The 14,591-nt window shown below is 28.1% G+C and overlaps 10 protein-coding genes across 10 annotated transcripts, besides 10 other annotated features; 6 read left to right on the top strand and 4 right to left on the bottom strand.

Moving 5' to 3' along the window:
• Positions 1–82: 82 nt before the first annotated feature.
• CMU_010970 (uncharacterized protein) lies at positions 83–1,408 on the top strand (the record flags this gene model as incomplete). Its single annotated transcript, XM_002142462.1, has 1 exon — positions 83–1,408. One exon carries the CDS (start codon positions 83–85, stop codon positions 1,406–1,408), a length of 1,326 nt encoding a protein of 441 aa, XP_002142498.1.
• Positions 1,409–1,416: 8 nt separating this feature from the next.
• Positions 1,417–1,457: a sequence feature (AT_rich).
• Positions 1,458–1,489: 32 nt separating this feature from the next.
• Positions 1,490–1,903, bottom strand: CMU_010960 (DNL zinc finger domain-containing protein; the record flags this gene model as incomplete). The annotated part of the gene is made up of 1 exon (XM_002142461.1): positions 1,490–1,903. The coding sequence occupies one exon, from the start codon at positions 1,901–1,903 to the stop codon at positions 1,490–1,492; it is 414 nt and encodes a 137-aa protein (XP_002142497.1).
• A 326-nt stretch (positions 1,904–2,229) lies between these two features.
• Positions 2,230–3,192, top strand: CMU_010950 (uncharacterized protein; the record flags this gene model as incomplete). The annotated part of the gene is made up of 1 exon (XM_002142460.1): positions 2,230–3,192. One exon carries the CDS (start codon positions 2,230–2,232, stop codon positions 3,190–3,192), a length of 963 nt encoding a protein of 320 aa, XP_002142496.1.
• A 186-nt stretch (positions 3,193–3,378) lies between these two features.
• Positions 3,379–4,077, bottom strand: CMU_010940 (uncharacterized protein; the record flags this gene model as incomplete). The annotated part of the gene is made up of 1 exon (XM_002142459.1): positions 3,379–4,077. The coding sequence occupies one exon, from the start codon at positions 4,075–4,077 to the stop codon at positions 3,379–3,381; it is 699 nt and encodes a 232-aa protein (XP_002142495.1).
• Positions 4,078–4,331: 254 nt separating this feature from the next.
• Positions 4,332–5,176, bottom strand: CMU_010930 (thymidylate kinase family protein; the record flags this gene model as incomplete). The annotated part of the gene is made up of 4 exons (XM_002142458.1): positions 4,332–4,415; positions 4,499–4,917; positions 4,986–5,068; positions 5,136–5,176. 4 exons carry the CDS (start codon positions 5,174–5,176, stop codon positions 4,332–4,334), a joined length of 627 nt encoding a protein of 208 aa, XP_002142494.1.
• Positions 4,417–4,443: a sequence feature (AT_rich).
• Positions 5,177–5,200: 24 nt separating the features above from the next.
• Positions 5,201–5,253: a sequence feature (AT_rich).
• Positions 5,254–5,272: 19 nt separating this feature from the next.
• Positions 5,273–5,300: a sequence feature (AT_rich).
• A 241-nt stretch (positions 5,301–5,541) lies between these two features.
• CMU_010920 (uncharacterized protein) lies at positions 5,542–8,598 on the top strand (the record flags this gene model as incomplete). Its single annotated transcript, XM_002142457.1, has 1 exon — positions 5,542–8,598. The coding sequence occupies one exon, from the start codon at positions 5,542–5,544 to the stop codon at positions 8,596–8,598; it is 3,057 nt and encodes a 1,018-aa protein (XP_002142493.1).
• Positions 6,173–6,214: a sequence feature (AT_rich).
• Positions 6,934–6,955: a sequence feature (AT_rich).
• A 33-nt stretch (positions 8,599–8,631) lies between the features above and the next one.
• Positions 8,632–8,662: a sequence feature (AT_rich).
• A 285-nt stretch (positions 8,663–8,947) lies between these two features.
• Positions 8,948–10,864, top strand: CMU_010910 (uncharacterized protein; the record flags this gene model as incomplete). Its single annotated transcript, XM_002142456.1, has 2 exons — positions 8,948–9,967; positions 10,094–10,864. 2 exons carry the CDS (start codon positions 8,948–8,950, stop codon positions 10,862–10,864), a joined length of 1,791 nt encoding a protein of 596 aa, XP_002142492.1.
• Positions 9,223–9,265: a sequence feature (AT_rich).
• Positions 10,865–11,301: 437 nt separating the features above from the next.
• CMU_010900 (uncharacterized protein) lies at positions 11,302–11,865 on the bottom strand (the record flags this gene model as incomplete). The annotated part of the gene is made up of 1 exon (XM_002142455.1): positions 11,302–11,865. The coding sequence occupies one exon, from the start codon at positions 11,863–11,865 to the stop codon at positions 11,302–11,304; it is 564 nt and encodes a 187-aa protein (XP_002142491.1).
• A 225-nt stretch (positions 11,866–12,090) lies between these two features.
• Positions 12,091–12,136: a sequence feature (AT_rich).
• Positions 12,137–12,576: 440 nt separating this feature from the next.
• On the top strand, positions 12,577–13,072 carry CMU_010890 (uncharacterized protein; the record flags this gene model as incomplete). Its single annotated transcript, XM_002142454.1, has 2 exons — positions 12,577–12,870; positions 13,001–13,072. 2 exons carry the CDS (start codon positions 12,577–12,579, stop codon positions 13,070–13,072), a joined length of 366 nt encoding a protein of 121 aa, XP_002142490.1.
• A 340-nt stretch (positions 13,073–13,412) lies between these two features.
• On the top strand, positions 13,413–14,186 carry CMU_010880 (tRNA intron endonuclease, catalytic C-terminal domain-containing protein; the record flags this gene model as incomplete). The annotated part of the gene is made up of 1 exon (XM_002142453.1): positions 13,413–14,186. One exon carries the CDS (start codon positions 13,413–13,415, stop codon positions 14,184–14,186), a length of 774 nt encoding a protein of 257 aa, XP_002142489.1.
• A 247-nt stretch (positions 14,187–14,433) lies between these two features.
• Positions 14,434–14,460: a sequence feature (AT_rich).
• Positions 14,461–14,591: the final 131 nt, after the last annotated feature.

Raw genomic sequence — 14,591 nt, 5'->3', positions numbered from 1 at the left:
ACTCTTCCTTCATATATAAGGTTGAATTATATGATAGGAATAATTGCTAGTATTATTAGAGAGAATTGATAATACAAGTTAGATGAAGGATCTAATTTTGGACTTTACTTCTAAAGGAAACATCTGTAATACTAATACATCTCTTAGTGAGTTATGGAAATCTCTAGACAATTTAATTACATATAATCCTGAGCTGTATATTTCATTAGTCAAACAACAATTTAGTGATAAATTTACTGAAAAAGTTGTAATGGTTAATTCAGCTTTTGCTACTGAATCTGGTATATATTATAGCGAAATATCTACACAGGGAAGATATACAAATTTTAAGTCAAGAAAATTAGGAAAGGTTATAATTAGTGTTGGTTATACAGACGATATGTTATTACCTCAAGTACAAGAAAAATCTGGAAATTATAGGGATATATTAAATGTGGAAGAATTAAATATAGCTCAACTAACAACAAGTTTTGCTGATTTACCAAACAATGTAAATACAAATACACTACATGTAGAGGTGGTCCTTCATACAATGGTTATAGAAAGAGCAGTAGAAGATGAGTTATTTAAAAGATATATGATTTCAATTATTCACGATAGATTACTTATAAAGTTACGAAATCAAGATGATAAGAAAGGTTATTTATATTACATACTTATTCAAGGGAAAAATCAAGGTTATATACCTAAGAGTGGAAGAATAGAAGACCTATGTTTTTATTATGATGAGATTAAAGTATCAAATATAAAAGATGAAAGATCGTGGGACCATCTATTAAGCTTCACTTGCTACAAGAACTTTACTGTAGAATCTGATACAGCATCTAGTGAAGAAATTGAATCAATTAAAAATCTAATTATTAGTAAATCAGTAGAGAATACAGAAAGGTTAGCCACTAAAAGATTTGTATATAAATCGACAGAATTATCTACTGTTAATTCTTCCTTAAATAAAAAACTAGTTGAGGAAATAGATGTTCCTAATGAGGCTGGGAAGTTACCACATGTATGGACAGTAATATCAGATAAAAATGGTGCAAATGTCTCCAGTTGCTATGAACCAATATACTGTAAAGCTTCATTTAGGGAAAACAATATTTCAGCTTACCTTAGTAAGCATCATAATAATGATCAACCTATAGTTGAAATAATGCTCAAAAGCTCAGAAATTCTGGTACAAAATCTTGATAAAATGTCTGCTCAAGTTAGTAGTCAAATTTTACGATTATCATATGACTCAAATCTTATATGCAGTATTCAGCTTAATCAGCTTATATCTAGTTTTCATGTTTGTCCAATATGTAAACCTTCCTTCATTATTGATAGTTGCATCGTATTTTGTAATAGTAAACATATCTGGATTGCTTTACCTATATATAACACTTGTTCAAAACTTGTATTATTATAAACAAAGTCAAATTTAGAAATTATAAATATATTATTTTAAAAATATTTTTCTAGTAGATATATACATTATTACCACATTATATTATTGATTTACTACACAGATATTGTCACTATCAAATTGAGCCCCTTTCTCCTTTAAAATTGAAAATATATCGATATTAGATGAATTTCCAAACCATCCAAGACGATCTGCTATCAAGTGTAAATTATTACAGCCATCACAACGAATAATCACTACACCATTGTGATATGAGTGTTTACTAAATTTCTTTATAATAGGATTTTGACATTTATTGCATTTGCAGCTCAATACATAAGTTCCTTCAGGACCATGATTAGTTGTACCTCTTATAGAATTTAGTAGATTTGAATATTTTGGTAAAGATGTGTACAAGAAACTTCTTTTACAGGCTTGTCTACCTAAGTAAGCTTTCTTTGCAATATTATACATTCCAACTAAGAAGTTGTATCTTAATAAAGTTGTAGGTAGAGACATCACTAAAGAGTATCTATAGTAATCTATTTCCAAATTTTTATAGTAAATATAAATATACTTCTATATTTGTGCATTAGTAATGTACTTCTTCTAATTTATGCTACTAATTAGAAGTACTTAAGTTATTTCCTAGAGAAATGAATATTTTAACTCCATATAGTGGCGGGAGAATGGTACCGCTGGTGCACTACATTAGATATTAAGTAAAAAAAGACGTCAACGCATGGTATAGAAAGCTTTCGTATGTACCAATATAGTAGAAACTGTGAAATTTATCATTTTTCATATTATTAATAACTTTTTTGTACCCATATTGGGAATTAGAAATGCCAGGAGAATTAGTTGATCGCCTACAGAGAGTAAGGGCTCAGGTAGATGATAATGCTGTACATTACGTGGGAGGTGGAAAGGCTTCGCGTGCAGATGCAAGAAACTCAGTCTTTAAATTAAAATATAGATTTGCAACAATGCCTGAAAGAAATCGTATTCGCATTATGATGGATATGTTTGGACATGTCTTGGGAGAACATGATCCCTCAGATGATGAAGACTGGGGAAATTGGAATAAGGATAAAGTAAATGTATGTAAATCTGTGGAGAAATTAGAACAGTCAGCAGATATGGGAGCTGTTTTGGTTTTGGAGTTTGAGAAGGTCACACAAGAAGATCAAGAAATGGAGGAAAATTTAATTGACACGGAACACGCAACCGAAAAAAATAAACAAACTGAATCTGTTGATAATGCGAATGTCAGCAAAGCAATTTTACAAACTAAACATAAAACAGCAAAGGAAGTACCTGAAGATGTATTGGAATTACCTTCTCAAGAGGAATTAACAAATAATGATGAAGGAGAGTTACGTAAATTTAATACATTACAACGTGAATTTATGTTGCAAAATTTAACAGAATGGTATAGAGAAATTGTCAAACAATATAAAGAAGGTGTAAAATTGGTAAAGGTTGCAAGAAGTGGAAAGAAGTTTATCCGTGTTGTTAAGTTAACTGATTCAGGTTTCTTTGAAATATCATCTGTAACTTCCAAAACTGATCGCAAAGTTCACTTAACTAGTATAAAAGAAGTAGATCTAGGGATCGAAGCGTTTGAATTCAAACAATGTGCTAAAATCAATCCTCAGAATCCCCCAATTCCTGAACTCTCTTGTGTACTTAATTTACCTGATAAAAAGACTCTTTGTTTGATGTTTACTGCAGAAGAAGCGAGGAATTCTTTTGTATTTATGATTAGAGTTTTAAAAAAGAAATTCGAGAATGCAAAAACAGCTTAAAAATTAAAAATCTAAATAAAAGGCTAAATTTCGAGTAATAATTAGATATCCGAGTCTTAATTTGCCAACAAGGACTATATTTTCATTATGAAAAAATGAGGCAGATATTTAAATGTAATATAAAAAAAGGTTGATTTTTATATTACTATAAACACATAATTATCAGTAATAAGAACCTAAGACCTTCTAGTATTGACTAGATATTATTTTTTTTTTTTTCTGTGAGTTTTGAACTAATAGCTTTATATTATTGTAGAAAGAGATTGCACTATCTTCCTGATTAAAAGTTATTAGTACTGATCTTGATTTATTACCTACATCAATTAGTATAGTAAAGTTTGTGCTATTATTATCATTACTTACTGGTTCATAACCACTCTCAACATGTGAAATTTTTGAGAAATAAGATCTATTCTCACTTGATATTATATTATATCTTATGTCAATAATAGATCTTAGAGATATTTCAAGAATTACACCACTGAAATTATCTAGTTTGAGATATTTAAGATCTTTAGAAAGGTATAAAGCAATATCACGTGTTTCATTCCTGTATAAATCCAAGATTTGTTTCAAAATAACCCCTCTATATAGAAGAAATGTAAAATTTGTTAACTGATTCTTTTGGCTTTCAGGTATGTTGAAAATCATTGTACTATTATCTTTAATTATATTTGAATTTTCAGAGATTAGTGATGTATGATAGTATGGTAGTAAAGATAAAGATTCTGTATTAATACGACGTCTCAAATCGCTTGAATAATATCGTATGGATGTATTTGGTCTCAATAATATAAGCGGTCCATAGTCATTTTCATCGCTAGAATTTATTGAATTACTAAATATACAACATGAAAAAATATTTTCACTAATATTTTGAAGCATTAGGAGTAGACACAAATAATAAGATCTAATTTCTTCAGAATGGATAGTAAATAATAACCAATATATAATTGGATAGTCAACTATACGTACTTAAAATAAGCTACCGTGTCTTCTAGACATTAAATAGATAATAAACAGCCATATATACTTCAAAAATTCTCTTTTAAATCTTAAAAGGTTGTCATTAATAAAGGATACAATTGAAAACCAAAAGCGGGCTAAACATCATATATGCATCATACAGTCAGGCGCCTTTATGACCATAAATATTTTACATGGCTATTTTCAGCTTTACAAAGAGCTTGTTTAGCAAAGTTATATATATTTTCAAATACATCCTATAATATATTAAAATTTATTTTAAAAGTATTAGTTAACATTCTCATTTTCATATTCCTTAAGATATATTTCCTAGACTTACATTTGGATCTTTTGAAGCATCAATTACTTTCCAATAGTCATATTTTTTGAATTGTGAATATATGGTCGAAACACTATTCTGGGTACTTTCAGTATCATAACGTTCATCGCCAAATCCACTGCGGTCAACTCGTATTTGAACATCCGCATCTAGGAAGAAAACTATATCTGGAGAAATTAAACCTTTTTCTGGCATCATACACCATTCTATATCTTTCTTAAGAGCTCCTACAGAATAAGCTACTCCTGAAAATGCATATCTATCACAAATAACTGTAACACCACTTTCTAAATATGTTTTTATTTTTTCAAAGTATTCCCATCTGTTAGCACTAAACAATAGATGCGAGACTTCTGGTCTCATATTTTCACAATTTCTTAAATATAAATCTAGCAAATACCCTATATTTGTACTTCGGTCTTAAAAAATTAGTCAACTTCACTGTATTAAATGAAATATCAGAATTATTTAGACTTAATTAACATACCAGGAAATCCTATTAGTATACAATTTATATTTTCATTTTTAAATTTCTCTGCAAGTTTATTTGATTGAAGAGTTTTGCCAGATCTGATGAAGTATTGAAAATATTATAAACACATATGAAATGTTAATAGTATTACCAGTAATAACCTACCTATCAGTGCCTTCGAAGACAATAAGGGCACCTCGTCTCATTTAACCTTAGTATAATAATAAGAGTTATAATTGAAATATTTAAATAATCAAATATTATATATATATATACTTTTATAGATCTCAGTAGAAGTTAAGTTTAATTTTACATTTAATTTATTTTATTGTAAACTCAAAAAAGCTTCCCTCACACAGCTATAAAATATTTTTCCGCCTTTATGTACCTAACTTTATAGCCCTTTTTTGTGGGTATCTACAATTTCATTATTTGGGGAATTCAACTATTAGAATTACCCCAATATTCCAGATAATTTATTTAATAACTAGGATATTTATAAGATAGTAAATTTGTATACTTAATAAGATAATGATTTTTAAGACTGAAAATAATAAATAAACTAGGGCTTATGGGTATAATAGAATTATCAGATGAAGAAGAAACTGAGAAACAAGTAGAGAATGTAAACGCATTAAACTCTAGAGCTACTAATAAACGTCCTCTAAAATACTTGTCAAGTAGATGGTCTGAGATATTTAAGGAAAGCTCTGAAAATATAAATGATAGCTATAGTAAACGGTATAGAAAAAGAGCTTCAAAAAATTTAGGAAGTGTAAAGAGAACAACTCAAGATCTACCCATATCAAGTCCAGCATTGGATACCTTATCTATATATAATAATATTAAAGAAATAATGTGGGAAAAACGTAGACTTGAGTGGAAATTTCATTTTGATAGAAACCGTGTTTTTTTTGAAAGTTTTCCTATATATAGTAAGCACTTAGACCCAATCTACAATGGAAAACAATTAGATAATAAGTGGCATTTACAACGTAATATATCTTCAGAGCTATTTTGTAAAGGTAGCCTATTAACTGGCAAAAAAGTATGCTTAATTGATAATAATCATTATATATTTCATAGTAAAAACCAACTATATCAAAAGTTAAGATGGTATGGGGCTAAAGTTTTAACATATTATTGTTCTAGAGCGGATTATGTTCTATGCCCTTCATCTTTTAAAGAATTGGTACTAAAAGTTAATAATAATAATAATGAATTTAATAATTTAATAAATTATTCTAGTGATCAATTCATGTCCTATAATATGCTTAATTTGCGTGGATTATCTCATGGTCAAATTAAATTGAGCGAATTAGAATTCTTGGAGTTTGTTAATGAAGATATTTCTTTAGCCCTTGGGGCAATAAGTCAATCTGCTGAATATGGATCTAAAGTGAATGTATATGAACAAATAAGAGATAAAATTGGAAAATCCAACTCTAACTCAAAAAAGATGGATGACTTTAGACCAAGGGACATATGGGAATTAATTGGTCATAAAGATAGTGCAGAAGATTTATATAAAAGTTTATTAGATATTAGAATACAAACTGAACCCATTGATAAACTTCAATCTCTTGGAATAGATATACATTATGAGGCTTACAAAGATAACTATGAAACAATTTGTGGTATAATCGTAATTATTGCCCCCAATAATTCTGGAGCCCAATTATGTGCTGAATTTTCCGCATTTGGTTGTGGCTATGAGCCAAAGGTACTTCGTGGTTCTGATGTAGTAGATCCATTCATAAGACAATGGAAAAAAGGTCACTCTTTGCAATTAACCAAAAATTTGTTTAGTAAATTTGATGAACCTCCAATATGTACAATATTATCTGACTGTAGTAGCTCAATTAAGTTAAGTGATATTCAGAAACTTTGTGTTTTATATACCAACTTTAACTACTTAAATAATAAAGTATCGATAAGTCAGAAGGTAAACAATAAAGATCTGTATATTAATAAAAAATATAATTCCATAACAAAATCAAGCTTAGAAGATCTAGATTTATTTAATACAAAAGTTAATGAGTCGCAGTGTTTAGTATCAAGTAAATGCAGATATTCAAATCCTGGTGCAATTATTATTATTTTAGAAGATACTTCAGAAGCAGGACAAATGATTTTGAATCAGTGCTGTTATTCCAATAAATGTGAGAACTCAAACAATTCATATATAATTTTTAACAGAACAGATAGCTTCCGTCAGTCAATAAGAAAAAGTAGTTCTTTGAGTTGCATGAAAGTTATCTACCTACATCATTTTTCTAAGCTTTCTGTAGCTTGCGGCCTGTTCAACATTACAAAAAATTTAAATTTACTTTTTAAACTAATCGATTATTATGGTGCAAATATTCTGAAAATTACTAAGACTCTTCAATGGATTAAACTGACCGATGTTAAGGATGTAAATATTGAAAAATTATTCCCAACTCCATATATTCCAATTTATACAAATGCAGTTGTAGAAATTTTTTTTTCTTTAGTTCAAAAACACCTATTTTCATTACATATTACAAATCCTTTTATAATTAGGAAGGAAATATTCAGACTCTCTACACTGGAAATCAATTCCAATACTAATTCCATTAATTGTAATGGTGACTACACTCTACAATTAGCTTACGAAGTATTTCCCTTTATACTATATATAATTGACAAGTTGCTCTTTGAAAGATTAGATGAAACTATTTCTATTACTAGTAATGAAAATAAGAGAACTCAGATTAATAAGATAAATCTAGCTAGTAATCTTGAAATTAGTAAAATCAAATGTAATCAGTTAAAGTTAGATATCTGCCAAGTTAACAAAGTAGTAAATAAATTACCAAGTGGTCCAAGCATTCATGAATATTATTTAGAAAACTTTAATCTGTATTCTGAAAATTATCTTACTAAGAAATATACGTCATTAAATACAAATTCTATGGGGTTTGGAATTGATTATTTTGATTATTATTTGTCTCAAGATAAACCTAAGCATTCAATCAGAATTTATAATGGATTTAACTCACTTTATACTGATTATTTTACTTCTAATGATAGTCTATCAAAATTAGCAACTTTGATGGATGGTTTAGCAACTTTTGATTCATGGTACCAGTACTTAAAACGATCAGATATACATTTCACAAATGATATCAACTATTATACTTATTATATTAATAACAATTCTAAAATTTCTACATGTGAAATGTTCTTGACTTCTATATATCTCTATGCTATTATGAACTCTTTTAACTGTATCCGATTTCAAAATATACTCTGTAATTTACCACCATCTAATAAGCTTTCTTCTTATATATTGAACAAAATGATCAAGTATAGCTCTATATACTCTTGCAATTATAAAGACTTCCAGTTTGAGAAAAAGAGCGAAAATGCTAATATTTGGCGAAATATAGAATTTTCGTATATAAAGTGGAATAAAGAATTGCATTGTCTACTACCCACCTGGAAGTCCTTTGCAATGGATTCTAATCTAGTTCACCTTTATCAGTTTAGAAGTACTACATTTAAGAATTTTGATACTATATCAACAATCTTTTCAGCTAAAATACTTCGTCTTAATATAAAATTTACGGAATTACCAAGAGTTAGTTTAAAATTTAAACTATAGATAATAAACAGACAAAATTTGTGAACCTTATACTATAAAAAATTAAAATATTACTATTAAATATGTATTACTCATAAATTTATTGCTAATCTAGGAATTATGATATACAATAATTAGATCTAACCTAATTCTCCTACTTAAACTATTTATTTACTTATGTATCTACTTTATTAAATTTCAACTTGGATCTAAGGATCTTTTGCATGTACTCTGGTGATATCTCACCGCCAAGTATCGGGTATATCCTTTTTTTTAGATGTAATATATTAAAGTGCCTAGAAAGCACCTTATAAATGCTAAAATATTAAGTTTACTTTTTTAAATGAAGCATTAATATGGACTTATAGCCATGGGTAATATAAATAGTTTGCATTCCCTAAATATACTTCACAACAAGCTGACCGTTGTTGAGAACGAACTCAAAGCAAATTATAATATATCTGAGCCTTCACTGCTAGAAAGAATGGAAAATAAAAAAAAATGTGTAAGATATACTCCACCTTTATCACAATTACCACAGCCAGTATATAATATTTCAATACTCTTAGATGACAACTTTGAAGGTCCATTTGTACTAGAATTAAAAGTGGCACCATGTGAAATGGTTATAACAGGATTTGAGGGTTTAATTATTCATAAAATAAAAAAAAATGAGATAATATTTATTCATAGAGTAGATAAGATCATATTTAAGGTCTATTCAAAAGGTAGTAAAAAGCTAGGTGGTGAAATAGCTAGTAAATCTGATATTTCAGAAGATGAAGAAAATATAATCTTAATGGTTTTCAAATTCACAAATTCTAAAGATTGTGAATCATTTCGCTTACTTTTTCCATTAATATATGGTATTATAATTTATGATAGTAATGTAAAAATACCATTAGCAGACCCAATACCATTGAATAACTATATAGTAGGACAAAATGAAAAATTAGTTAACAAGTTTCATAGATACTCTGATATAGGAAAGATTAATGATAATAATTCTGAAGAGGAAGTGGAGGATCAAGAAGCCTTAGATAGATATGAAGATTATATGAATTCTTATGAAGGTGATTTCTTTACAAGAAATGAACTTTTATTAAATTCAACAAAATCTCCATTGGATATGTTGTTAGAGGATGATAATGATGAAGTAAAAAATGAGGATAGTGATAAGAATCAGTATTCAAAATTTTTTCCAATATCTATAGAAGGTGATAGAACTGTTGGATCTATAATTACTTACAAAGATATATCACCACTAGGTAATAGATATAAAGGAGAAGTAATAGAGTGGAGACTGTCTACTAGTATAGGTGGAAAAAACCCAGAATTTAGTGGAAATCCAGTTTCAGTTTCCAAAACATTTCAGTTATTATCAAAACATGTAAGTGAATTTATAATAGTTTTAATTTAGAATAGTATTGTTAAATTAAGATAAATGAACAATATCATATTTATATTATCAAATTTCATCCTTTTATTAACTTTATTCTGTTATTGTTTCTAATAGGTCGGACGTTATATTCAAGTCAAAGTATACAGACATATTGGAGTGGAAAAATCTGAAATATCTTATGTTTGTTCCGAGACTAGAAGTTGTGTAATCCTTCCAAACGACGATATACTAAGTAATTGTGCATTATTATTATCAAATGGAGGACAATATAGAGTTGATATATCACTATATGATATTTGTAAGCTACTGTGTATATCAGATCCAGATTCCTTTATTAAATCATGGTTCGCAAATATAAGAAATATTCCTCCATTCATATCTTGCTACCTCAATATAAAGCGTCAATCTGTAAAACTTTTAATACCAACACCATCGATATTATTGGAATATTATCATAATGTATCAGTAATCCCACTTTGCTTCGGTTACAATGAATTTATATGTACTAAGAAGTCGGACTGGTTTGGGTTTAATGGTTATCCACAAATTTATTCAATAATAGGTAAACAGGGGAATAACTTAGAAAGATGTACATTATATATGTCTTATAGTGATGGTGAAAGACGTGACATAGCTATTAATTGCCCAACAGAGAGAGATAGAGATGTTATTCATGCAAGTATAATATTCATGCAATTAGCACCAGATATTAGTCTTGAGAAGTTAAATTCCCAGATAAAATCTAATACATTTATCGAATTTAAGAGATATTTCACAGACATATTTACTAATGCTAATTGGAATTCAAGACTGCAACTTGATAGGTTTGATATTTCCGGGACATATATCAACAGAATTGGTGTTCATCAAGATATTAAGCATTAATAGGATTCAAAGTTAAAAATAAACATCTGGTAGAAGTCACTATTTTAGTTATTCACCTCGAAATATTATTTTCATTACAACATTCAAATTTATACTTCAGTTCAATTTCCTTTTCAGTAGATAAGTACCACATTTAAACAATCAATTATTCAATAGAATTACTGACTAGTTGATTTATTAAAAATATGCACTACAATACATCTTAAAGTGAAATATTGTGATGTCATCAATTTCTAGTAATAACAAATATGTCACTTTCGATTTACTCAAACTAAGTCTTCTGTATAAATAAAATAGACATCTACTTTACATCAGTTAGTACATCTTGCCAGAAATTACTGACATAAATTTTACTTATATTGATTTCTTCTCTAATAGTAAATAAGCTGTGAATTCTAAACCCCAATTATTTCTTTAATGTAGTTCAATTTTCTGAGTTAATTTTGCTTAAATTGTATATTATATGACCCTGAATCTGGATTTTTCTCTACTTGAAAATTATCTAGTGATAGCCCAACTTTACCAAGTACCATATTACCGAAGTCTTTGAGTTTACCTAGCATCTCGCCCTTCTCCTTCTCAAATAGTTCTGAAGACAGTTTCTCAACTCTCTTTTGTCTTGCTACTAATTTTTGATCAATTTTCAAATTCTCATCGAGTTCAAATACCTTGTTAATATCTTTTAATGCATCATGCCACTTTTCCTTCTTTTCTAGAATTGTAAATCTTCTTAAGTATCCTTTTGGATATTCATTATCAAATTGTATAGCATCGTTAGAGTCAATTAAGCCAGCATCAAGGTTATCCAAATTAATGTGACATGCTGCCCTATTTGAATGTAATATACTTAACAGACGATTTTCTTCTTTTGGGCATGAATATATACCTTGTGTATACTTCTCAATAGCTAAATTATAATGTCCCTTAGAATATTCCTTATTAGCCTCATTTTTCAAATTTTCAGCAGTTTCCTTAGATTGAATATAATTTTCTTCTTCCATTTATTGCTAGATAATATATTAGTACTCAAATAATGTATATAAAAAAGTGAATAAACAGTAATATTAAGTAGAGAAGTGAACAGGTCCATTTAAAAAGTGATCCGCCAGAATTTAATTTAGTAAGTTTTACCGCCAAAATAATACTATAGTAAAATATACTGTTGCTAAATAAAAGGAGATATCTGTTTAGCAATGCAATTAAGTTTGCACATATAACCACACTTCTATATTTTTATAAATAATTTCAAAATTTTGAAATATAATAAATATAGTTTATACACTGAATATTTAGTTACTTTCTTAATTAAAAGACTCATTTCTATTTGTAGAACTATGTTAATAGCTAATAAAGAGGAATAAGTTTATATTAATTAACTTAAATCTTATAGACACTAAATTTTAACTATATGTAACTAAGAAAAAGAAATTGTACAAGTAACTTTTATTTTTTATATACCGGTATCATTATGGAATAGTTTGCACTAGTATGTGTACCGGTATTTACATGCAATTCATGCATTTATTTTTTTTATGTGGCAGTAGTGCATATTTCCTTAAATTGAAGGTGAAAAGTAGGAAAGAATGAAAGTGTTAAAATTCAATAGTTCCAAACAGCAGCTCCTAATATTTCTTGTTGTACTTTTTACTATAAAATGTTCAGCGTCTCCTCAGTTCAATCTTTATAGAGCTGTTGAGGAACAAAGAAGAAATATGGTGACAAATCCATTTTTTGGCCTTGCATTTGATATTGATCAACTACGTAAACTAGCTTTGACTCAGCCTGAGGCAATTAAAAATGCTGGAGTTATTGTGGCTCATGTTGAAAACCCAATGCGATTACCAAAAAATATGGAGATTAATTCACAAGACATACTTGCAGATGTTGATGAAATATTAATGGAATTTATGGAACCAAAGAAGCAAAATATGCTTTTGGATTCAATGTCACCCTATGACCGCGTTAATTATGATGAACAACAAAGCATGACAATAAGACATTCAATTGTAAGTTTTCAAAATAATAAAGTGGAAACGCTAAAAAATTATAAATTACTTACTGTTATTGTGCTATACTATCTTAGGAGAGACATAAGAAGCTGTTACGGAAAATTAATAAACTAAATTAACAACGTAGTTAATTGACAAGGAGACACCTATGTACAAAATTGAAAACTATACTAGCGGTTTACTAATTTTTACTGATTAAATAGGTTTTTACTAAATATAACTACTTAGTATAAACTTTCTCTTAGAGCTTCCAAACTAGAATAATATTAGCTCTTTTTAAAATTACTGACTTTATATTAGAAAAGGTTTAGTATTGACTGAGCTTTTAACTGGTCAATCATCAATAAGTGGACTGATTTTCAATCTTCGTACTGTATCTGACTAGCTAACTTAACGAGTCCCGTAATTAATATTATTTATCATAAATTCATCTATTATATAACTTTTAATCCATATAACTGGCTAGTCTATTTGATTTAGTTATAATCTCTCTAATAATATATATATTCCTTTATGTTATTGGAATATTTTCGGAAAAAATGAGTCAAGATTGTGGATTGTCGAAGATTACAACGAATATATACTACTATGATGAACTGAAAGCTAAGAAGATTATCACTTATCCGATAGGTCATATACCTAGAAAGTGTCAAAATAAGAATGGACTGGGACTTCCTTTAGGTATTATGAAGTTTCAAAATTCTTTGGTATCACTTAGTGATGAGGAGTTCAAAAAAGTTGGTACTACTGACGAATACGAAGCAGTTGCAAATGATCTGTTTAGAAATCACAATTATTATGTACTGGAAGGTAGTAAATATGGATGCGACTTCAAAATATACGACAAAGATCCAGATTTTAATCATAGCATTGCATTAGTCCATGTTGTAATGGAACCTTTTGAAGTCTCAGTAGGTGATATGATATTATGGCAAAGACTAGCACATTCAGTAAATAAGAAAATGATGATTGCCATGGTTAGTAAGAAAACCAGTTCTTGTAATAAGGATGATTATATTAAATCCAATAACCTTAATAATAAAAGTAATCACACAAATTTAAGTGATGTAGAATTTAATAGTAGAATAGCTGAGGTTAAAAGTGAGAGAAAACTTTACAAACAAATTAATATGAATAAAATATGCCACTCTAATGGTGATATCCAATTAATTGTTCCAAAAAATATTAACAATACTGATGAAAATGACACAAGTTTGCAAAGTAACCAAAATGAATATAATGTGATAGATAGTCTAGAATACGTTTGGGAAATTCGATATTTTACATGTGAAAATATTCCTTTGTCTACATAATATTATTCTTTAGAAAAAAACAAAGTATATGAAATTTCTGCATTTCCTATTGAATTATTTTACTATTATCTCTTGAAATATTAGAGGTTCTCATAAATCATTAAATATTAATACTGGAAGAGTATTTATATTATATTGAATTCCTCAAACTATACTGAAAATCAATCAAATCAACTATAGAGACAAAAGTGATGGAGTTTAGTGAAGAAATGCGTAAATAATATTAATTCTCTTTATAAACCTAATGTTTTTTTAAATATAAAAAATTTATTTTCAACTTAAAATACATCTCTTAGTAAATTTATCTAGAAGTTTAGCTTGCTTTTATCAATTAATATTGAAATAAACTTTATAACATACCTTATTTCATGAGTAAAACGGATTATCGTCTAAAGCCAGTTCATT

The sequence above is a fragment of the Cryptosporidium muris genome, genomic scaffold, assembly GCF_000006515.1.
Source record: "Cryptosporidium muris RN66 scf_1106632373469 genomic scaffold, whole genome shotgun sequence".
Taxonomy (NCBI): Eukaryota; Apicomplexa; class Conoidasida; order Eucoccidiorida; family Cryptosporidiidae; genus Cryptosporidium; species Cryptosporidium muris.
Note: the sequence above shows the minus strand (reverse complement) of the source record. Positions and strands in the feature narration are given on the sequence as shown.